This window comes from Grampus griseus, assembly GCF_964374135.1.
Source record: "Grampus griseus genome assembly, chromosome: 3".
Classification (NCBI taxonomy): domain Eukaryota; kingdom Metazoa; phylum Chordata; class Mammalia; order Artiodactyla; family Delphinidae; genus Grampus; species Grampus griseus.
Window position 1 is genome coordinate 97,416,290 of NC_139019.1, and position 25,298 is coordinate 97,441,587.

The 25,298-nt window shown below is 34.5% G+C and overlaps 1 protein-coding gene across 1 annotated transcript in view; it reads left to right on the top strand.

Moving 5' to 3' along the window:
• DMXL1 (Dmx like 1) overlaps positions 1-25,298 on the top strand; it is a gene marked incomplete at its 5' end in the record, with an annotated part of 132,187 nt that overhangs the window by 15,708 nt on the left and 91,181 nt on the right. Inside the window, 6 exons of the mRNA XM_082650313.1 lie at positions 5,394-5,519; positions 8,815-8,886; positions 11,708-11,786; positions 16,317-16,449; positions 21,172-21,238; positions 22,519-22,697. Of these exons, the coding sequence (XP_082506439.1) occupies positions 5,394-5,519; positions 8,815-8,886; positions 11,708-11,786; positions 16,317-16,449; positions 21,172-21,238; positions 22,519-22,697 (656 nt within the window). The remainder of the gene's footprint in view (positions 1-5,393; positions 5,520-8,814; positions 8,887-11,707; positions 11,787-16,316; positions 16,450-21,171; positions 21,239-22,518; positions 22,698-25,298) is intronic.

Below are 25,298 nucleotides of genomic sequence, written 5' to 3' on the forward strand. Positions count from 1 at the left end.
TGAATAGAATTGGTGGGAGTGTGTGCATCCTTGTCTTTTTCCTGATCTTAGAGGAAAGCTTTTAGCTTTTTATCATTGAGTATATGAGCTATAAGCTTGTCATATATGGCCTTTATGGAACCATCCTTGCATCCCAGGGGTAAATCCCACTTGATTATGGTATAAGATCTTTTTAATGTGCGCTTGAAATCAGTTTGCTAGTATTTTGTTCAAGATTTTTGCATCTATATTCATCAGGGAAATTGGTCTGTAATTTTCTTTTCTTATAGTGCCTTGTGTAGCTTTGGTATAACGGTAATGTTGACCTTGTTAAATGGCCTCTTCAGTTCTTTGGAAGGGTTTGACAAGGATTGGTGTTAATTATTCTTTAAATGTTTGGTAGAATTCACTGGTAAAGCCAACTGGTCCTGGGCTTTTATTTGTTGGGAAGTTTTGATTACCTTATCAATTAGTGTATTATATTTTCTCAGTTTTCTAAAAGAGTAAATATTGATAGTGATAACCCACACAAACTAAAGCTCTTGGGGAGGGAGAAGCTAGGGTGGTTATCCTCAGTATTTTCTTAAGTGTACAAAGGATTACTGAAACCAGAGAGTTTGAGAACCATTGCTTTATAGTATTCCATTGTATGATTATACTGCCGTTTTCTTTTTAACTTTTTATTTTACATTGGAGTACAGTTGATTAACAATGTTGTGTTAGTTTCAGGTGTACAACAAAGTGATTCAGTTATAAGTATCTATTCTTTTTCAAATTGTTCTCCCAATTAGGTTGTTACAGAATATTGAGCAGAGTTCCCTGTGCTATACAGTAGGTCCTTGGTGGCTATCCATTTAAAATATATATACTACAGTTTATTTATGCATTTTATTATATGTTTGAGTTGGTTCTACTTTGGAGCTTTTATGAATAGCTATGAATGTTCTTGTACATGTCTCTTAGTGTACATATAGACACATTTCTGTTGGGTATAAACTTAGAGGTAGAATTGCTGGATCATTGAGTGTGCCTGTGTTTACCTTTCCAAAGTAGTGGGACCATTTTATTTTACATTCGTATCAGCAGTTATGGGAATTCTGGTTGCTTTACATCCAAAGAAGTCATTTTTAATTATAGGAAGAAATTAGGGGACAGTTATTAAATTCACATCATGTTTATTTATAAGGCATTGTATGGCAGCATAGCAGAAGGAGTAAGAGCATGTTCTTTCCCATTAGTTATAACTTGCTTTCAGTCTCATTTGTGTCTGATACTAGCTCTGAGACTTGAGCCAATTACTCAATCTAAGTTCGAGTTTCCTTATCAGTAAAATGGATTGATTATAGTAAATATCTCACAGGATTTGTTGTGAGGATTAAATGGGATACCAGTGAAAAGCACTTAGCATTTGGCCCTGTCAAGAAGAAAAAATAGGCTCAGATGACTACAGTGAATGAAAGATAGAGGAAAGCACAAAAAAGTGCCCCCCTCCCCGCCCCCATCTCTTTTTCTGGCTGTTTATTTGTATCCTTTATCACACTGGTAAGCATAAGTGTTTCCCTGAGTTCTTCGCACTGTTTTAGCAAATAAATCCAAGGGGGAAGAGGTCATGGGAACCTTTGACTGGGACAGAAGTTGTGGGTAATCTGAGGACCTACTATTTGTGATTAGCATCTGAAGTGGAGGGCAGTCTCAGTTAAGGCTGAGCCCTTAACTTGTGGGATCTGATTCTATCTCCAGGCAGATAGTGTCAGGACTGAGTTAAATTGTAGGATACTCAGTTGGTGTCACATAATTGCTTGCTTGGTGTGGTTAAAACCCCCCCCCCATATCTGTTGTCAGAAGTGTTGTGAATGTGGTAATAATGTGAGAGCAAAGGAGAAACACGGGAGGAAGACTAGTTTTTTCCTTCTCACTCTCCAAGGCTGCAAACGTATAGTCAAATTCTGTGTTCATAAGTTACTTAGTTCCTTCCTGCCTTCTTTCTTTCAGTGTAGATATAGTATTTGTTTGAAATGTACTTAGTTCCTTTGTTTCACCTCCCCCCCATTCTGATTGATTTAAATCAATTTTTTGAATATGTATGATGTTAACGTGTTTCAAAAGTCATAACTAGTGTCCACTGGTAGATGAATGGATAAAGGTGTGTGTGTGTGTGTGTGTGTGTATACATGTATACACACACAGTGGAATATTACTCAGCCATAAAAAAAGAATGGAATCTTGCCATTTGTGACAATATGTGTGGACCTGGAGGGTATTATGCTAAGTGAAGTAAGTCAGACAAAGACAAATACCGTATGATTTCACTTATATGTGGAATCTAAAAAACAAAACAAATGAACAAACAGCAGAACGGTAACAGACTCATAGATACAGGGGACAAATGTGGTTGCCAGAGCGGAGGGAAGGGGGAGGTGGGAGTGATAAGTGAAATAGGTAAGGGAGATTAAGAAATAGAAACTTCCAGTTACAAAATAAATGAGTCATGGGCATTAAATGTACAGCATGGGGAATATAGTCAATAATACTGTAATATCTTTGTATGGTGACACATAATAACTAGACTTAATGATGATCACTTTATAATGTATGGAAATGTAGAATCACGGAGTTGTGCACCTGGAACTAACAGAGTGCTGTAGGTCAGTTATACTTCAATTTTAAAAAGAAGTCGTGAGTATATAAAAAGTTATACTCAGAAGTGTTATTCTTTGCTTCCACTTCATCTTCTCCCCTTTTGTAGGTATCCAACTTCATTTTTCCCTAGTTTTATTCTCCCTTTGTTCCTTTTTGTAGCAAGCCAGGTACACGTGTTTTATTTTCCTTGTTCCTTACACACAAAAAATTGCCATATATGCTCTTTTCTACTTTTTTTTTTTTTCACTTTATAATATCCCCTAGAAATCACTCCAAGTCAGTTCATAGATTTCTTCCTCATTCTTTTTATAGCTGTTTTAATACTCCATCGTGGCTATGTACCACAGTTTATTCAACCAGTATTCTGTGCACAGCAGGATTTTTAAGGAGATGTTTACACATTCTTGAAAATGATTAAGAAATGGAACAAAACACAAATAGAGTTTGAGTCTCTAATGCATTTTATATTTAATTAGTCAAATAAACTATAAAAATTAAAATTCTGTAGTCAAGAAAACCAGAAGTTGTTTTTATTATAAGCCCCAAGGATAATAGTCAACTGATGAACTGTAAACTGCAGTTCGTTATATTTGTTTTTTGTTTTTTCCCCATTTACCAGTTTATTGCCATCCATTAGTTATAACTCTGAAAGAAGAAAGTGAGGACTAAATGACAGAGATATTCCAGATGAAGATCAATAATTTTTATTCAATTTAAAGTTTGCCAAAACTAGGGATAGATAGCTTTGCACCTTCTAGTGCCGTCACTAAGGAAAAATTAACTGACAGGCAGTGATAGTATAATAGCAGCAGCAAAAGAACAAGGGTAATCCAGAACTGGATAAGTCTTTAGGTTTATTTGTATTATAAGTTGGCATCTTTCTATAGGGATAGATGTTTATTTCTGAGGTAACTTTGCATTTATCAAGTTTATAAATGTTTAATACTTGTTGAAATAAACAGTAATTTTGTGAGGTACTTCAGGATTCATGTAGACTTAATTCAGGAAAACTTAGAGTCCTGATTGACAAAAATAGGTGCAACACAATATCTGTAAGTAGATATATAATTGCAGGTAAACAAAAAGAAGGCAAAGTTATGAACACATTTTAAAATATATATATATATATTCTAGTCAATGGAAACTGAAAAAATTTTGTTTAGTGAGGAGGAAATCTACATTGTAAACATTCCAAATTTAATACAGTATTTTGGTAAACAGTGGCAATCAGTATTTTATCAAAATATAATATTCAGGAGAAAATCAGTTTCTAAAATATTAAGGTATTTTAGAGTATTGTTAATGACATTTTTCATAAATTAGTTTTTGGAATTTATTCTGGCTGTTAGTCTTGTGACAAGCCTTATGATCCTATTGTGGATATTTACACCTAGGTGAGCAGACCATCATGAGGTTTTTTGTTTGTTTACTGAGCCAGTTTTTTCCACTGTGTGGCACTAGTAGAAACAGACTTGATTTCCCCTAATTCCTTTTAGGAAAATTCCAGACAAGCATGCTTAACTAGGGAAGTTCCTGTTCTGACATCAAAATAGCACTAGATCAAAAATCAAGAGATCAGAGTTCTCAAGCCCACTCTGCCACTAAGAAGTTGTCGGCCAATTTAGGCCTCATTTTCTTGTTGATAATGTGAGCAGATTTATTTGTATGTTCTTTCAAGTCCCTTTTCTAATATTTTTTGGTAGCTTGTACAGAACCATTTTGGCTTTGGTAGGAATTACGGTTATGAAGTATATATTAAGTATAATATTTTTTACATTAAGTAAGGTGTATGTATATGTGCAAAAGTGATGAGAAAGTAAAGAATTACTAAAATTTTAAGAACTTAGGATGGAAAGCAGTTTGTGATAGATATTTTATTTTCAGAATTATGCTGCATGTAAATTCTAGGACGACAGCCACGTACTCTTAAATGGAAGAAACTCCTGTGATCTAAGAGCAGAGAACAAGATAAACTTGAACCCTACTTTTTCATCTTGGACCTTAACTTGTAGTAATGGAAATGGATAACAAGCAAGATATTTACAAATTGTGGTATATGCTATGAAGAAGAAAAAGAGTAGTGTGATGGAAAGTAATTAGGGGAGGGGGGAAGAATATTGATCAATATGAGTATATTCAGGAACTGAGACATGAATGTTGAAAAGAAGCTAGTTAGACAAAGACCAGGCAGATAGAAGGAAGGTAAACCACCTTGAGGTGAAAAAAGATTGTTACGCCGAAGAAACAGAAAGAAGGGCAATGTAAGGGCAGGAGCCAATTGAGGGAATGAAAGAGTAGCTTGAGATGGATTTGGGGAATTAGGACAATCATTTAGGGCATTGACATTGATAAGAAGTTGAGATTTTATTCCAAGTGCGATGAGGAAACTATTGAAGGGAAAATTACTTGGTGTAATAAACATTTTTAAAAGATCACTCTTGTCTGGGTGTGGAAAGGAATTAGAGGGAAGCAAGAATGGAAGCAGTCAGAGTATAAACAATAATGCAGGAGAGAGATTATGGTAGTTTAGATAAGGGCAGTAGCATTCAGTGGAGATGGAAAAAGTGAAAGGAATTGGTATATATTTTGCAGAAAGGACTGACTGATGGGACTATATGTGGGAGGTAAGGGGAATATTCTCAAATAATAAAGATTTTTTAAAATATTTAAAATTAGTCTGTTAATATTTAATGCCAGTGTCATACATGATAAATATTTTCTTGACAATTTTATCATTTTTATTTTACTTTGTTCATTTTTTTCTTTGTTTTTAGGCTTATGCCTCTGGATGTGACATTGTTATACTGGGAAGTGATTTTGAAAGACTGCAAATAATCCCAGGAGCTAAACATGGAAATATTCAAGTAGGATGTGTAGATTGTTCAATGCAACAAGGCAAGGTTTGTAATCTTGTGGTGATATGAGATTTGTTTTGAATATGGTTTTTGTAAGTATAGTCTCTGAAGTATCTATTTCCTATTGAATTAGAGACTTGCTGTGTTTCCAAGACAATGTAGCTACAGGTTTCTTTGGCTCTCTAAGATGCACTCTAGAGAACAAAATTCCTGACTCAGATGTATCTTAGAGATTGTCAGGAATTCTGTTCTCATATAATCTTGAAATATAGCATAGTTTTCTCCATGAATTGACAAACAAATGTAATATTACCTGTAGAATAGGTATAAAGCTTACTTATTTAAAAATTAATTGGATTGAGGGAAAGGAGTGACAATAAACTTCAGTCTATTTAGAAATAAACCCTGAAAAGAAATTGTTGTTAGAGTCCTTTTTTGTCTGTAAACAGGTAGTTATCTCCTTGTAACTTCTAGATAAACTTTGTACAAAAACGAACATAAATTGATAATTTTTTGAATAATTTATTCCAAGTCTATAAGAAAAATGAAAAATTTAATTTGAACTTCTGTTTACACATGGAAAGTATAAAGTTACCTTGAAAGTAAAAAAGCAACAAAAACAAAAGAAACAGGGCATGGGCTTTCCTGGTGGCGCAGTGGTTGAGAGTCCGCCTGCCAATGCCGGGGACATGGGTTCGTGCCCCAGTCCGGGAAGATCCCACATGCCGCGCGGAGCGACTGAGCCTGTGAGCCATGGACGCTGAGCCTGCGCATCTGGAGCCTGTGCTCCGCAACGGGAGAGGCCACAACAGTGAAAGGCCCGCGTACCGCAAAAAAAAAAAAAAAAAGAAACAGGGCATATGATTTAACATCAGGTTAAATACAGTTCTGTATAGTACCAGAGTTGGGAGAGTTATAACTTATAGGCAGTATAGTGTATAGCTTAATATAGCACCATATAGGCATAGATGACCAGGCCTAGGTACAGTTGCAACTAGACTAGGCTGAACTTTGCAAATTTAATTTTTTTGGTAGATACTTAATTCATGTATATTGTTTGTGATTCTACCAGAACATTTTGTGTGAGAAATCAAAATGGGCCCAACCTTATTTTTTTTAATGTAATCATTCCTAATAAGGCTGCCATTCTGAAAAGTTACTTCTTGGGACCTAGTTTAAAGATACTCGTAACAAAGGAGTTTCAACTCTTGTAGTCTTTGCCTACTTTTTGGACTACTGTTCTTTTTGTTATTCCTGTGTTCCTTCCTTTCAGTAGAGTTACAGGTATCTCATCTGTCTTTCTTTTGTTCATGCCTTTCATTCTCACTGTACTACGAAAGTGGTTTTTATTATGGAATGCTAAAAATCCTTGAGACTTTTTTCCCTTTCTCTTCATGTTTGTTTGATCTCGTAGCTCTGTAGTTCTGTAATCTTGATTGTATATAAAAACTTACTTATACCATTTAGATTCACATAGGGCTTGTTAATGTTGGAAATCTAATTTTAGAAATTTTCAATATGAGTTATCTTTTAATCTATATTACATGAAATCCAGGTTAGAATGAAGAGGTCATTTGGTTTTATAATTATTCTAATAAAGGGTAAATTTCCTTTGTTTTACAGAAAACAGTATACTCAAATGATTCCTTAAGGTATCAAGATGAAAATTTGTAGATTTTGGTACTTGGGATTTCTGTTTACCTTTTAGAAGGAAATGCTTCTTGATACCATAGGCATCAATATTTTATCATTACTGTTTTTTTATTTGTACTACCAGATTAATTTTCCTAAGAAAATTCATCTGCATTTGACTTGTTATTCATTTGCTTAAAACCATTCTTAGTTTCCCATGAACTTAGAAAAGTTCAAATTGTTCACCTTGGTTTGAGACCTTATTTAACCCACTCACACTTGCCTTTTTGGCCTCATGTCCATTATTTCTCTCTTCTGCCTGGGCTGGTGCTCAGTCACCTCCCAACGTACTTTACCTCTTTTAATATTTACACTCGTGGGGACTTCCCTGGTAGTCCAATGGTTAAGACTCCACACACCCAATGCAGGGGCCCCAGGTGCAATCCCTGGTCAGGGAACTAGATCCTGCATGCGGCAACGAAGATTTCACGTGCCACGACTACGACCTGGAGCAGCCAAATAAATAAATATTTAAAAAAAAGATGTACACTTGTGTTCATACTATGCCCTATTTCTAAAATTGAACACTCACTGCAGTTTGAAATTCTATCCACATTTAAAGGCGCAAACTAAATACTCCCAGGTGAAGTCAGTGCAGATGATTTCTACCTTCTAAGATCTCCTCAGAACACTTTAAAATATCCATTGAAAGTTTTTTTTTCCATTATGTATGTTACATCCTCATTTCTTACTGTCTTCACTAGATTATATGTTCTTATTTTTATCCCTGATCATTCATTCTATCTATATATCTGTCTGATTTCTGATGTTTTAATGTTCTTTATTTGTGACTCACTCAAGCTATAGTAGTAGCTACCTTATAAAACAGAGCCAGCAAGGGTTATGCTTCATTGATTTAAGAGTAAATATTTGAAAGTTACTCAAATAAAATAGAATATTGAAAAAATATACTCCTTAGAGAGTTTACAAAGGAATAGATCTAAGTTTTACTTCTAAAAAGTTAAATATACACTGACAGAATTCTGAACTTTGAAGACAGATAACCTAAAAACTTGATTTTTAAGTCACGTCAAATTCCATACTTGACAAGGAATACATCAATACATTTTCTTCTGTGAGGAAGGAAATTAACATTTACTATGCATCTTATATAGATAATTCTTTACCAGATGCTTTACAAATGTTATTTCAACCCTCAAAATAATCCTATTAGGAAGATAGTATTATATATACTGTAAATATAGATAGAAACTAAGGTTCAGAGAGCTTAACTTGCTGGTACACAGTGACAGCACTGGAATTCTGATCCAGATATGGTAGTCCCCAAAATTGACATTCTCAAGTATTGGTGAAAGAAATTTTGTGTTGGGTATTTTTTTTTTTTTTTTTTTGCGGTACGCGGGCCTCTCGCTGCTGTGGCCTCTCCCGTTGCGGAGCACAGGCTCCGGACGCGCAGGCTCAGCGGCCATGGCTCACGGGCCCAGCCGCTCCATGGCATGTGGGATCTTCCCGGACCGGGGCACGAACCCGTGTCCCCTGCATCGGCAGGCGGACTCTCAACCACTGCGCCACCAGGGAAGCCCTGTGTTGGGTATTTTTTAAGTTATACTGTTAATTTCTTTTGTTCTTTTGATTCATAAGTAAGTTAACATATCCATAACTTTTCTTTCTTTTTTCTTTTTAAAAGATTGCAGCATCCTATGGAAATGTTGTATCTGTTTTTGAACCAGTTAACCTACCGAAGCAAAAGAAAAATTTGGTCAGTAATTCATCTTTTTCTCTTAGAAATGAAAATGTGTTGTGTATTAAAATATACCATTTTTAAGAGTACAAAATTAGAGTGATCACATAAATCAGTATAAATTATACACTGTAATTAAAGACAACATGTTAAATGCCACTTCCTTATTAAAGATGTATGTTTCATTGAAGTAGAATTAAACTAAATTGTGCATATGAATTATCTTGAAATGCTTTTCTTTTTTTTCCATCTATCATTTTTTTCTTTTATTAAGTATTTGAAGAGTCAACAACTTGAAACTTGTTAGTTACTTTATTGCTAATGGCAAACATCATTGTCCAGTCATATGTGGCACTTGTTCTTTGTTTCTGTGATCTACTTTTAGGTAGTTTTTCTGCTTTATATATTTTGTTCTTAAAGTGACATGTTTTAATTGCAAAGTCTTAACCTACCCCCTGAACTTACTTTCTTGCACTTATTATATCATGTAATAATTGTTAGTGGGTCAGTGAATTTTTTTTTAATAAAGAAACTATATTCAGAAATAGTTCCTGAGAGTTGGTTAAAACTTTATAATTTATAAATATTGAGGTTATGTAGTAGATTTCTTGGGTGTTTAGATGCTCTTAAAGATAACAGTCAGATCAGGCTGTTTTATCCGTTTCTACTGAAGGTTAAGCTAGTGATTTGAACCATGTGGAAGAAGATCAGCATGGTGTGTCTAAAGAGCATTGTAGTAGGAGTCATAGGACTGGTTTATTTCTCTGCTGCTCTGTAGCTATTGAAACTGAGCAGGTCAACCTTAAGAGGCTCTTTGCTCAATTCCGAAATTGGTTAATGTTTGTTTATTTTTGATGTCAGAGACTGTAGAAATGTGTTAAATGTAAAGAATTAAACAGTGTGTCAACAATAGATTTACCTTATATATCTTTTAATAGCTTTCATTTCATTTTCACGTAGCTCATTAGTATCTTACAAATTCCCTCTGACTTAGTTGGGCAGCTGTTACTTCTTTTTTTATAAATAAGGCAGCAGAGACCCCAAAATAAGTGACTTGAGCAGTGAAACAGCTATTGAGCCCCAGAACTAAGAGAGAAACTAGTTGTCTTGATTCCTGGGTGTGAGCATTCTTTTTCCCTACCTTGTGTTAATGAAAAATATTTTCTCTGGGTTAATTGATATCCATTTTAAAATTTCATGGAAGGAGAGTCCACAGTTCTCTCCTCATTTCTATTTGTGTTTATATATTACCTAATGAATCCAGTGTTAGAGGCTCTCACACCCTTATGAGTTAGTAACTGATAGCACTAAAAACAAATTTTAAAGGTGGTTGCTCCATCCAAAACACTGTATTTCAAATAATACTCAATAAGTATTTGTTGAATGAAATAGCTGACTTTAAAAAAAAATCAGTTTGTTATGTTAAAATGCCTTTATTGATAAGGGTAGAATTGAGAATTTCAGGTTTTGCCCATTTTCTCTTGTACTAATTATAATTGTTTAATATAATAGTGTAAAAAATTCAATAAGAAGAGGCTTGTTTATTGGTAGGCAGCACTGACTTTGCAGAGAGGGTGAAAAAAAAGCCTGATGAATAAAGGGAAAACTGGATCAAATGGAAAAATCATAAACTTGGAAGATGCACAAAATCTTGAATTCCAGGATATAGTCTCAGAGAATCCTTAGAGCCTCATAAAAAATATTATATTCTTTTATTTGTACATTCTGGAATATTCTTTTAAGATGGTGGTTCTTCACAAGAGGTACACTTCAGAATCACTAGTTGATACGTGTGTCCATATCCTGCCCTGAGGAATTCTAAATGTGTAGGTGTGGGATTGTGCCTGTGTGCTTGTACATATAGATCTAGAGGGAGTTCTGATGTGTGCTGTGATTGAGAGCCATTCCTGCAGGATAGTGTTTCATAAAAGCATATTCTGCAGGCCACCTGTATCAGAATCACCTGGAGATGTTGGTTTAAAGTACAGATTTCCTGTGCCCAGTTCTGGACCTTTTGAATCTGAACCTTTGGGCATGGGTCTTGAGCATTTGAATTTTTAATAAACATCTTAGACTGTTTTCATACTAAAGTATGGGAACGACTACATTAAGATAGTGTTTATGGATCTCAATGTATTAGAGGTTAGAGAAGTCAACTTAGTAGGCCACAACCTGAATTTAAAAGAAAATGAAATATAATAGAAAATGTTAAGAGCGCATCACATGTATTAAGGGTGAACTTAGATTGCATTTATGTGTGTGTATGTGTGTTTGTTCTGGGTTATAGTGCAACATGTATTTCTTGCTGGTTTGCAGGTTAAAAAAGTTTGAAAAATATTGCTTTAAGGCATGAAAAGCCCTTAAATTATGTAATGTAAGGGAAGTGTTAACATCTCTTATTCTGAATTTTCACACATAACCGTACGCCCTCAGATGAAGATGAAACTTTATAGAGGAGGAATCCTCAAACAGCAGACACAGACATATTTAAAATTAAACCTTTGTAACTATAATAATAATAAAGTAATAATTATAACTTTAAAAGGCTGAGGTTAATATATATGTTGTCCTAGTTGGCAGATACTTATTGGTTGTTTAAATATACTAAAGACAGGCTTTTGGACTTATAGGAATGGATGTTCTCTCACTGATCTCCTCCATCACATATTCCTTATTTTTCTTGACAAGCTGAACATTTTATTCTCTTTAAGTATGACTACATGGTCAATTATACCTAAAAAAAATGAGTACATGTATTGTTAAAAATAATTAGTGTCAGTATATACGTTTGACAGAAAAGATGCCAATAATTATTGACTAAATGACTTTTTAATTTTAGGAATTATATAGTCAGTGGCAGAAAAGTGGCCAATTTTTTCTGGACTCAATAGCACACAATATAACTTGGGATCCTGCAGGTAAGAATACAAGAAGAATTAACTGAAGTGAAATAACACTTGTCTAGGCTATTGCTTTTTTTCTTACTTTCATGTATTTCAGTTCTGCTTTGTGTGAAATTGTGGGGAACACAAAAGTAAGTAAAACAGGTTGTGCTATTTTAGAGCTTATACTGAAATGAGGAAAATATGCACCATAATAGTGTCCAGCTATTGTAGGAATACCTGTTGTTTTGGGAAGGAGACACTAATTCTTTGTGGGGAATCAAAGTTCCATTGCAGAGGAGCCTTTTGCCATGAGAGTAGATAGATTTTGACAGTGAAGGTGGGAATAGGTTGAAGAAGGAAAAAAGAAGTGAATTCTAAGAAGAGATAATGTGTATATGTATCAGTTATCTATTTCTGCATTAGAAAATCATCCTAAAGTCATTTTTACCAATTTACCAGAGTGAGCAAAGAGGAACAAAGAAAGAAAGCATAAGATATATTCTAGTAATGGTTAGTACTTCATTGAGGCTGGAGTGAGTCTGGTGATGAGATAAGAATACAGCATATATGGAAAGCCTTTACAATCATGTGAAGAATTAAAGAATTTTAATTTAATTCCTTTTAATTGTATAAAATGTATAGGTTTTTGAAAATGGCTAGTGACAGGCTAAGATTTATGGTTTTGCCAGATTTTTCTGGTAGCACTAACTTAGAATGATCAGACACAAGAGGAACAGGAAGATAAATACTGTATTATCTATAATTACCTTTGGAAAGTGTGCATTCACAGTAGTCTGAAAGAGAAATAAGAACTTATTTCAGTGCCTTTATCATAGTAGGTGCTCAATTAATATGGCGTGACTAATGAAAGGAATTCATGGATATGAAATGCATTTAGGTAGTCGAATTGACATTACTTGACAACTGGATTTCACATTATTCTGAGGGTATCTTTGATCACAGGAAGAGTGATATGTAGGAGTTAGAGATAGTGGAACATAAATTTTATTTGGATGTATGGAATTTGAGATGCTTGCATATCCTATAGCAGTATTCATTAGATTGTTAGAAATTTGAATCTAAATTTATGAAAGAAGTTATCTTTGGAGCATAGAACTAGAAGTCATCAGTTAAGATAGATAAGATAAATTTTAATATAGTAGATAAAATGGCTGAGAAAAAATGTTAATTTAGAATACGAAGTTCAGAACCTTGGGAAATTATTTTAGAAGGTAAAAGAGATTATCTTAGATTAAATAAAAATCACATAATGTTTTAAGATGTTTTTTCTCATGAGATTGATGCTTACTAGCTGGTAGCCTACAGGTATATTTTATGCATACAGTGAAAAGAGTAAAAATTTGTCCTGGGTTCAAATTTGGCATTTAGTACAGCACTTTGAATATAACTCTACTCTGGATAGGGTCGCTGATGTCCAGTTTATGCCTGTTTCCTTATAAGATAATTAGCAGTGTCACCTTTACTTTCACAAGTGTTCCTATTTGGATGATAAATTATATGGTTACTCTGTGATAACACTACAATTTATTATAATTATTTGTTTACCTTTTTTTTTATTAGGCAAGGGCTTAGAATCTATTTTATTCAGTATTTTATTTATCTTTAGGGGTCCATCATATATTAAGCTCTCAATAAATGTTTACATATATGACTACAAGTTTTGTGATCATGAGCAGATTACTTAACATATCAAGAATGGTTAACTCACTTTAAATTAAGGTAATATCTATTTCACAAGATAGTTTTTTAATGATCAGATATGGTAGTATATATGAAAGTAGTTGGTACTTTCTGTAAAAAGGTATTTATGTAGGTACTTACCTATAAAAATATTGTTAGCAAGTGAACTGGCTACTTGAAGTCTCATGAATAACTGTAATAAAAACATTTATTATTTGAATTGAGTGATATTTCTTTAGTAATGACATAGTAGTTGCCTGGAATTTTTGTACCTGCAGTCTGTTAGTACTAATTCTTTAGAAGGTAGTATTGATATTGTTATTGATATTGACAGTATTTTAGTTCTTCTAAAATCATCATTACAGAGTAGTATTAGAAGATAGCTACTTATTTTCTTAACATATCTAGTAGTGACTTGCCAGTATTTCATGACCATTATCTTTTAAATCATGATTTATTTAAAATTCACATAAAAGTTTATCATTTTTCTTTTTATAATCAAAAAGTTTAAAATTTAAGTGGTTTGGTTGAGAAATGGGTTATTACTGTAATATATATTGGGGAGCTATTATTACTTTTGTAAATGAACTTTGTAATTATATAAACAGATTTAGAATATATTAAGTGAAATACTAGTATTTCGGTTTTGATGAATATTTACTTATTAGTATATGCCAGGTATTGGGATATAAAGAATATTTTTCAGATGGTGCTAGTAAACTGACTATAGTGCCTTTGTGTTGTCTCCAAACGCACTATTGCATCTTGCTTAAATCATAAGACTTACTATTTTAGACTTAATGCTTTTTTTTCCTACTTTGATATCTATACTTCTGCCTTTCTGTTCAAATCAATGTATTATGCCATACCTTACCTACTTTTGTTTCATTCCATAACTGGGATGAATTATTTTGTGTTCTATATTAATTTCTTAATCCTTCATGGTTTACCTTAGTTTCACCTTTAGTTTATGTTAAAGAAAACTTGTCAAAACTGAACGTATAGATACAGAGAACAGATTGGTAGTTGTCAGAGGCAGTGGGCTGGAGTAGGGTGGGGTGGGATTGGGGAGAGTAGATGAAATAGGTGAAGGTACAAACTTTCAGTTATGAAATAAATAAATCCTGGGATGTAATGTATGACATAGTGACTATGCTTAATAATTCTGTATTGTGTATTTGAAAGTTGCTAAGAGAAAGTAGATCTTAAAGTTCTCATCATAAGAAAAAACATTGTAGCCATGTGTGGTGATGAATGTTAAGGAGACTTATTGTGGTGGTCATTTCACACTGTATACAAATATTGAATCATTATGTTGTAACCTGAAACTAATACAATGATACATGTCAGTTACATCTCAGTAAAAAAAAGAAAACGTATGTATGTTGCTAAGCTAAACAGTGGAATGATAACCATATTTAAATGGAATGTCTCATTAGTATCAATACTTTCTGGGCTGTTTTTATCTGTCTATAGGACTTTCCACCTAGTTGCTATTATTTATTGAGCTTCTGCTAAGTGCCTAGCCTGTGCTAGATATGTAATACATATTATAGCTAATTCTTAAAACAGCTCTACACAAACTTCTAATTTTATAGGTGAGAAAATTGAGACTCAGAGGTTGCCCAACTCGATCAAATTCACATAGCTGATTGAGTAACTTATTTGGGATTTAGACACAAGGATTTCTGATCTAAAGTCAGTGTTTTGCCACAGACTCACTTTTTAAATAAAGTGATCTTTCCAGAGAGATAGAATGCCTTATTTATTGTCAGCTTTTTGGCCAAAATTGTACTGCCTTTATTTTCTTTGATAGCACAATCTTCCACTCAATTCCCCAAGTCATAAAGTTGGAATCTCTCCTTGAAACCTCTTGTATCTCTCTGTTTTTTACTTGGTGTCATGCCATGAAAATTCTGTTCTTTTTTTTGAAATGGCTTTTAAATCCATGCTTATTACTTTAATATTTGATTCAGATCCTCATGATTTCCCATCTGTATTTATTATAGTCATTTAACCGGATTTCCCAGCGTCTTACATTTTTCCTAATCTTGCCTATCTCTAGAGTTATAAAGAATCATAATTTACCCTTCTTTGTTTACTGGAGTTTTTGAAAGTATGGTGAAAATTATGGATTATCTCTCTAGAAAAATGCGCAAAGTATACCTATAACTTTTGCATGTATGTCATTGGAAGGAGGTTTATGGGCATCTTACGTCCATCTGTTGACAGCCCCTCCCAGTTGAGACCCCTTGTTCTAAAATACAGATACACTTATGTAAACTACACCCCCCCTAAATAAAACCTTTAACTTCCAGCTACCTATAACAAACTCTGAACTCTTTATGAACCTCAAAAATGCTTCACAATATGATCCCTTTTTTCCAAACTTATTTCTTTTTCTAAGTCTACTACGTACCTTATCCCTTAACTATAATGAGATTATGAGGCATTCTCTGGAATATATTTGAACTTGCATGTTTTCATGCTTCTGTTCATAATATTTCTCTACTGGAATGTGAACCCATCATGAAAAAGGACAGTCTTTCATTTCTTATTGTATTGCCAGTGCCTAGCACAGTGCCTGTTACAAAGAAGATGCTCATTAAATGTTTGTTGGATGAGAGATGATAAGATCTGTTCCCTTTTTTGTCTTAAGTTTCTTCAACAAAGTTAAAATATAGCCTTACTCCCCCATACCCCAAATCTCTTTTTGTTATTTGACTTTTTAAAAAAGTTGTATTATCTTTATAGTATTATATACAACTCTTGAGCATGTACTTAACTCACTAATTAAATACCTAAATAATAATTGGTGAATGATATATATATATTATTTTTTTTGATATATATATATTTTAGGCAATCGTCTTTTAACTGGTTCTAGCTGTTTGCAACTGTGGTCCAGTGCTAACTTGGAGAAATCAGCTGAAGATGAAAATCCAGATAAAACAGATCTTAACTTTGGGGATTGGAGATGCATTTGGCATTGCAAGTAAGCAATTAATTAGGGGATTAAACCAATAAACCTGTTCCATGTGGTCTTATATTATAAATGCATTTTAGTTGGTGTAAAACCATACTAACATAAAAAGTATTGATTTTGACATGCCTTTTCTTATATACAGAGGATTCACCATTTCCCATGTTCTGCAGACGCTTTTTTACCTTTTTTAAATTGTTGAATAAAACAACTAGGAAGAAACATAGAAATGTGTTAGGCCTATATGAAGATAGTTAAATAAGAACTTGCTAAATTATACAAAAGGAGACAGAGACACCTGTCATGATTTTGAATGGAAATTTTCCTATTGTGAAGAAGTATATTTTTCCCAGACTAATCTGTATGTTGAACATCATCCTTATCAAAATCTCATTGGAATTTCTACTTTTGAGCATAGTTCAAATTTTATTTAAAAGGACAAATATGGGAAAATCAGGAAAATCCTGAAAGAAAAAAAGAATGAAGATATACAGTATAGTAAAATGAATTCTAAAGCTACAACTGGTCAAGCAGTTTGTTGTTGATACAGGAACAGATAGATTAGGGTCCAGGGTTAGACCCAATTATACATGGAGATTCAGTATATAAGGTGGCATTTTACATCAGTGGGGCAACTTGCTAGTTCTGTGGTGGAGAAAATGACGTTAGAATCTCTTTCATACTTGGCACCAAAATAAATTTCAAAGGAAGAAGAAGCAATATCTATACAATGAAAAAATTTTAGAAGAAAATATCGGTGAATTGTCATAGTTTAATACTACCATGTCCAGTATGATAGCCTCATTTCACTTGAGCCCTTGAAATATGGCTAGACTTAACTGAGATGTCCTAAAAGTATGAAATGAACACTAGATTTCAAAAACTTTGCACAAAGAAAAAAATGTAAAACTCTTATTAAATTTTAATTGATTACACATTAAGATGATAATATTTTTGATATATTGGATTAAATAAAATATACTTAATTTTACCTGTTTCCTTTTACTTTTTTAAATGTCACTACTAGGAAATTAAAAATTACATATTGGGCTAACATTTATCATTTGTGTTCTATCACTGTTGAATGAGAAGTGCTATTTTAGAGTTATGGAAAAAATTTCTAAGTATGACACCAAAAGTAGAAACTGAAAGGAAAGAAAAGGAAAAAATTAATAGTTTTGTGTATCAATAAAAAATTTCTGTAAAGCAAAAAGACCATAAGGAAAAGAACCAAAAACTTGTTGGGAAATATGTGCAATTTTGGGTTAATGCCTTTTTTAAAAGGAGGTCTTAAAAATTAACTAGAAAATAACATATCTCAAAAGTAAACAAAAATGGACAATGAAGAGAAATTTTTTTTGAGAAAAATTTTAAACAGTAGTACGTATGCATAATGAGCATATTAAGAGTTGATTGACTTCACTCAAAATCATAAAGAAGAGAATGAATAATACCTATTACGAGTGAGTGGAGGAAAGGTATTCTTATATACTCTTAATAAGGGCATACAATTGGTATCATCTTTCTAGAGATCAATTTGGAAGTATGAATCAACAGGCTTAATTTTTCTTATGCCCTTTAGATAGCAAGTCCAAGTTTCTTTCATTCATTCAACAAATATTTGTTGAGTGCTTATCATGTTCCAGACAGTGGTAAAAGCGCTTAGAATATAGCTGTGAACACATAGGGGGAGATAGACAATACACCAGTAAATCAGTATGACAGGATGTTAGGAATGGCATTCTTCCTGAGTCAGTTTTACATATTTTTAAAATTCTTATTTTATTTTTTAAAATTTTGGCTGTGTTGGGTCTTCGTTGCTGCGTGCGGGCTTTCTCTAATTATGGCGAGTGGGGGCTAGTCTTCGTTGCAGTGCACTGGCTTCTCATTGTGGTGGCTTCTCTTGTTGCGGAGCACGGGCTCTAGGCATGCAGGCTTCAGTAGTTGTGGCTCGCAGGCTCTAGAGCACAGGCTCAGCAGTTGTGGTGCACGGGCTTAGTTGCATGTGGGATCCTCCCAGACCAGGGCTCGAACCCGTGTCCCTTGCACTGGCAGGTGGATTCTTAACTACTGCGCCACCCGGGAAGTCCCCTGAGTCAGTTTCATATGAAGCAGTAAAGGGTACAAATCAGATACCAAAGTCAGAGTAAGGCAGACCTCCTATATGTATAGAATATACAAAGGAGATTTCAAAGGAGCTGGTTCTGTGTTATTTTGCACCCCCTCAGCCAGATCATGGGTGTTAAAAAGGGTTTACATGTAGAGAGGAAATAAGATTTTGCAAAGATAGTTCTTTAGAAAGAGCTAATGGGGGAGAGAAGAACAAAGAAGTGCTATAGTGCCTTCACTGCAGATCTAGTAAGGGGATTCCTTGGGTTGAACTGAGAATTTGAAATGTATTTCTTGCATTTGGGAGAGGGGAAGGATATTAAGTTAAATCATAATCAGAGTTATACAGTGGGAACTTGGACTAGACATACTAATTGTTTATTTGAGGTGGTTTGTTATTTAAGTAAGCAATAAAGCCTTGGACTAGAAACTATGCCAGTTTTATTTTAGAATCAACTGAAGATTACACTAACTGGAATACATTTCAAAGTTGGGTTTGATCATACATTTGTGGTGCATTTAGAACCCTGCTAATACCTGTTAGATGAGGACCAGTAGGTACGATAGAGAATAATTAAGTAGGGTAGGGGGAAGAAGAGTAGAGGTGACATTTGAGTATAGACCTGAAGGAAGTGAGTGAGTAAGCTATGTGTGTGTATCTTCTGGTGAAGAACGTTGTAGGAGGAGGGAACTAGTGCAAGGCTCTGAGGTAAAAGTGTATGTTACCTTGTGGCTGGAGTAAAGTGAACAAAGTGAGGAGTAATAGGGGAGTCAGGAGTCAGCTTATAGGTTATTGTGAAGCTTTTGCCTTTTATTTTGAGTGAGTTGGGAAGGCCTTGGGGCTTTTAAGCAGAGGGTGTGTTGAGATCTAGTGGATTGGCCAAAAAGTTCGTTCGGCTAGTGAATACGTTCAATAAAGTTCTTCGTGAAAATGAAAAATGTCTCTTATTTTTACTTAAAACCAAACGAACTTTCTGGCCAACCCAGTAATTCTCTTTTAAAAGAACTGCTTTAGCTACTGTTTTAAGAAAAGACTAGGGGCAACAAGGTCACAATCATGGAGACCAGACTTTTAATTATTTGTTTTAAAGATGTCCTTAGGATTAACCAGATGCATAAAAATGTGTGTGCAAAAATGTTCATTGTACTACTTAATGTTCATGACATATTTTAAAATAAATATTACAAAGCAGATTGTAAATATGGCATCAGTTTCCATCTCCTTCCCCACACTCTTCCACAGAAAGTAGATGGAGAGGGAATATGGAAGAGGTCTGGAAGTCAGTGTATTAAAATGTTAACAGTGATTTTGCATGAGAATGAGTGTTGTGGTATTGGTGAAGCTATGGATGATTTTATTTTCTTCCTTTCACCCATTTGTATCAATATTTTCTCTTATGTATTTGTAACATTTAAAATCAGGGAAGGGACTTCCCTGGTGGTCCAGTGGTTAAGACTCTGCGCTCCCAATGCAGGGCAGCTGGGTTCGATCCCTGGTCGGGGAACTAGATCCCACATGCCGCTATTAGGACCCCGCATGCCGCAACTAAAAGATTCCGAGTGCCACAACTAAAGATCCTGCACGCAGCAACGAAGATCCTGCGTGCCGCAGTAAGACCCGGCACAGCCAAACAAACAAATAAGCAAACAAATATTTTTTAAAAATCAGGGGGAAAAAGTTATTTTTATTTGGAATGAAATGTGACAAAATATCTCTTTGGCCTGCTTTACAAATAAATTTAGGATGAATCTATCTAAGCATGAACTTGGGTAAAGAAAAGGAAAGCAATCACAGTGAGAAGTGTCTTGAGATTAGTATATACAGGTAGCCAGAAGGGAAGGTGATGAAGGGAAATGAGCCAAAGCTCCTTGGAGAAGAAAAGACAACTATGTACCAAGTATGTTGGTGAACTTGGAAGGCCGAATCCATGATAGTTGCAAGTCTCCCATTAACCCATACATAATCTTTAATTATGCAAATGCTGCCTTAAGGCAGAATTCATTTTAAAATACTGATTTACTGTCCTTGTAAATGTATGCTGGAATATAAGTATCTATGGCTCCGGAAATTAGGTTTCCAGATTAAAAAATGAAACCTTTCTTTCTCACATCCTAAGGGAATGAGACCTATGGCTCTTTTGTCTTAAGCTTTGAAGACTGACAAGTCAGGGCTTCCCTGGTGGCGCAGTGGTTGAGAGTCTGCCTTCCGATGCAGGGGACACGGGTTCGTGCCCCAGTCCGGGAAGATCCCACAAGCCTAGGCCTGTGAGCTATGGCTGCTGAGCCTGCTCGTCCGGAGCCTGTGCTCCGCAACGGGAGAGGCCACAACAGTGAGAGGCCCGCGTACCGCAAAAAAAAAAAAAAAAAAGACTGACAAGTCATTCCTTACATGATTCTTATGCATGGATATTTTTACATAAAAAATAATTTTTATATTTAATATTAAGTTTTCTATTTTTTAATTTATTTCATATTTATGAGATATACCTATAAGCGAGTGTGAAACTTGTTTTATCACAAAATTTTCTATTTGAAGCAAATTGCTGAATATAATTTAGAGAAGTAATGTTGCATTCTCTTATTTAATTTTCCTTGAAAATTATTTCTTGTCTGTTTAATTTACAGAACTGCTTCCCAAGTTCATTTAATGAAGTTTTCACCAGATGGAGAATTTTTTGCCACTGCTGGGAAGGTAATTTGTAAAAATACTATTGTCAAGTTGTGTTTATGGTATAGTTTGAAATGTCAAAAAAAATTAGCTGGCTTCATTAAGTTGAAAACATTTTCTGTTAAAAATGTTAAGTAGCAAAAATTGGCTAAATATAGTGTTAAAGGCAGTATGGTATAATTGAAACAACGTAGATCAAAGGTAGATCTGGGTATAAATTTGCCATTTACCAACTGTTTGATCTTGGGCAAGTAGTTACTCTCTTTGAGCCTTGGTTTTCTCATGTATAAACTGAGGATGATAGTACCCACCTCATAGGTCGTTGATCATCAAATTAGTTTAGACAGTGTATGTAAAGTGACTGGCACAGAGTCATGGATGAAGTATACTGTCAATAATCAACTATAACTACTGTTTATGTTATCTTTTAGCTGACAGCTATATTAGGCTGTATTTACAATAAAAGAATTTACAGACTTTCTAGAAGGACATTTGTAACTTTTCTTTGTTATTACCTGTTTATTTTAGAATAATGTATTCCCTTGAAATTATTTTATTTTTAATCATTGGTTCACAGAGCACTTTACATACAACTAATAGTCTGAAGTTATTGTTCCCATGGCTCAAAACCTGCAGACTAAGAATATGAGATATACCTTAAACCCTCAGTGAGGTTTTTTTTAGGATAAAAGTAGAGCTGTTTAATCTAATTGACTTTACAGTCAGCTTTGGGAATGCAATTAATAGCTTAAGAACAGAACCTGGTACGTGCTAGTCTCTCTTGTTCTTGCTTTCCTTCTCAAATTAGGAGATGCAATTTTGATTGTGCTTAGAATATTTTACATAGTAGTAGTTGCTAACTAGTTATCATCAACATTTTCTTTGAACATTCACATGGTAATTTATAAAAACTGTGTTTTCAAAAATCACCAGTCTTTTGAAGTCTGCTAATGGTAATGCTTTCTTATTTGGTATTTGGCTAAGTGGGCACGTGAAGCCCTAACTTCATCTTTAGGTCTTTCCTAAATGACTTTATTTTCCATACCAAATGGTAACTAGCATTTTCCTTGAACCAACCCTTGCAAAATACACACATCCACACACATTAATTCTTAAAGAACAGTTAAGGAATGCTAGTAGAAAAGTATCAGAATCAGAGATTTTCTTCCTAATTTCTCCATGCCCAACTCCTCTTCACATCCCTAAGTTCCTTTAATTGGGGAGAAAAATCTTACTTTTGGTATTTGACTTAACCTTTAATTTAATTCTGATCTGGATGTTTTTTGTTTTTTTTTTCCCCTTAGGATGACTGTCTTTTAAAGGTATGGTATAATGTAGAAAACTGGCGGACATCTGTTACCTCTCCAGATAAAAGTTCAGAAAAACAATCCCAAGGAGAAATTGACTTTTCTTTTGTATATCTGGCCCATCCTCGAGCTGTAAATGGATTTTCCTGGCGTAAAACAAGCAAATATATGCCTAGGTCAGTGGATTAGTCATTTTTCCCATGTATTAAGAGAACATCATCTTTGTGACTTTGACTGCTTTTCTCACTTTGAGAATCATTCCTTTAGGATTTTTGCCTATGAAGATTCAAGTAATACTAGATCGTTCTTGGACTGCAAACCTCTGGCCACCGGTCAACTATGGTTGACGCTTAAGAGGAGAGCCATATGAAAGGATAATTTACCTCTAGATCAGATATCTTTAAGTGACAGAGTTGTGCATCGTTTTCTTCTCTATGTTATGTATCCAATTCTTTCATCTCTTAATCATTCTCCAAATTGCCATTTGCATCAACTTTTTCACATTTCACTCCCTTATCTTGTCCCTTCTATATCTCCTCTGTTTTCCCTTTTTTTTTTTTTAATTAAAAAAAAAAGGCTTTATTGAGAACATATACCATAAGGCCTCAAATATTTCTTTAACTGCACCCAGCATCTTTGAGGAGAAGTGCATGGGTTAATACATTATGATGCCGTAAACTAGGTATTAGTTTAACCTACACATGCATGCACAAACACACCTGTTAGTACTTTTCTTTTTTCCTGTAGTCCTTGCAAGACTTGATAATCCTGTTGAATTTTTGCCTATATTTAGTAAGTTACAGAGCTATTGTATTACTTAAGTATAGGTAGAAATCCTTTTTGTTCCACATGGCCATTTTCAATTTGGCCACACTATGGATCAGTACAGGTTTTCCCTTATCTTTTTGTCATCTGAGATGTCTTAAGCTGATCCATGGTAGCATACCTAGATCATTTGTTGACTTTAGTTTTGCTCTTCTGAGCCAGCAGAGTATACCTAGATTTTTTAAAAATTATTTGACGTTTTTTAGAGCAGTTTCAGATTCACAGCAAAGCTGAAGGGAAGGTACAGAGATTTCTCACATAATCCTGTCCCCCACATATGCACAGCCTCCCCCATTATCAACATCCTCCACCAGAGTGGTACATTTGTTACAGTTGATGCTTATTTCAACACATTATTTTCACTTAAAGTTCATAGTTTACTTTGTGGTTCACTCTTGGTGTTGTACATTCGATGGGTTTGGATAAATGTATAATGGCATATATCCATCATTGTTATACCTAGACTTTTTTGAGCTATTTTGGAGTGCAGTAGTTACCATTCTTCCTACCTCAGTCCTACAGTCTAACAAAGCATAGGAGTAGGACACTGTAGGTACAGTGATGGTTCTTTTGTTAGAAGTATGTTTCACAGTTTTTGGGCCAAGGGAGAGTGGTGTGGGCAATCTGTATTGTTAGCAAAAGCACCTTTACTCCAGCTTCACTTTGAGAACTGTTGCTCTAGTACCTCTGAGATCATTGCCCACACGTATAAAAACGTGTTTAGAATAGAATGAGCTATGACAAATGTAAAGTAAAAATAGCTGTCATCACAAACTGTTAACCTTTTAGAACTATCACAAGATCACATTATTTCGGAGGCTGATTTCTTCTTCTATTCCAGGTATTTTCATGTGCAGCCAGTTAGACCACCAGAATACTAAAAATGAGGCTTGTGAAATATTTTATCTTTTGAGAGAGGACAGTCACATCTACTCCTGACCTAGTTCACTTAGTGTTGGCAAAAGTGATCACGGTGGATACAGAGGCAGTACCTTAAACTGGGGCATTACGAATGCCCAATGACAGCAAAAAGGCATATTAAGGGTTTTTTTTTGCCCTGCTTATTTTATTTCTTATCAACTAAATTCTGCAACATAGGGAACTGATACAGAGCTAGACTTTTCTGTTAGTTACGGCATCTTTTCAAGGTTTCCAGAATTTCATTTTTGGATCCATTTCACTAAAGAACCAGCTAATCTCCCTTAGTTCTTTTAGTTTTCATTTTTGTTTCACCCGCTGCCTGCAGATATATAGTGGGAAGGCTGACCCTTTCTCATGAGGATGAAAGAGATCCCATCAAAGACCATTATCCTTTCTGATATGGAATCTTAAAATTAAGATGCTTAACCAGATGGTAATACTTTATATAAAGGGCCTGCTGGCTTGAGAGAGAAGAATGGGGAAGTGTTTGTAATGAGCATGTACTTCTTTACAAGTTAAAAATTGTTGTATGTAGGACAGGTTAGGAGGTCTGGTTATATCCCCCTAAAACGTCCAAAAGTTGGTTCTACATAACTAGTTTCAAAAGCATCTTAGCCTTTCGTTGCATCAGCATAGGGCAGCTAAATAAAATAAAATTAAAAAAAAAAAGATAGGACAGCTGTTGCAGACACTTACCCATCACATGGTTGCCCATATAAGGTCATTCATTTATATATATATATATATATATATATATATTTTTTTTTTTTTTTGGTTGGGAGGGAGAGTGCTACACCTGAATATGATATGCTTATTGGAGAGAGAATAAGATACCTTGATGAAGTGAGGAAGGGGGGAGGTATTGCCTGAGCAGTGCCTCAAATACATCTGGATATTTCTTCTATGCCATGCTTATATTACCTGCCAGCTGTTTGTAAGGCGTGGCATTATTTGTAAGGCATGGTATCCTGAAGAGAGTCATGTGGGGTCGAAGCCCTGTCCATGCTTCTGAGTTTTGCAACTTTTTAGCT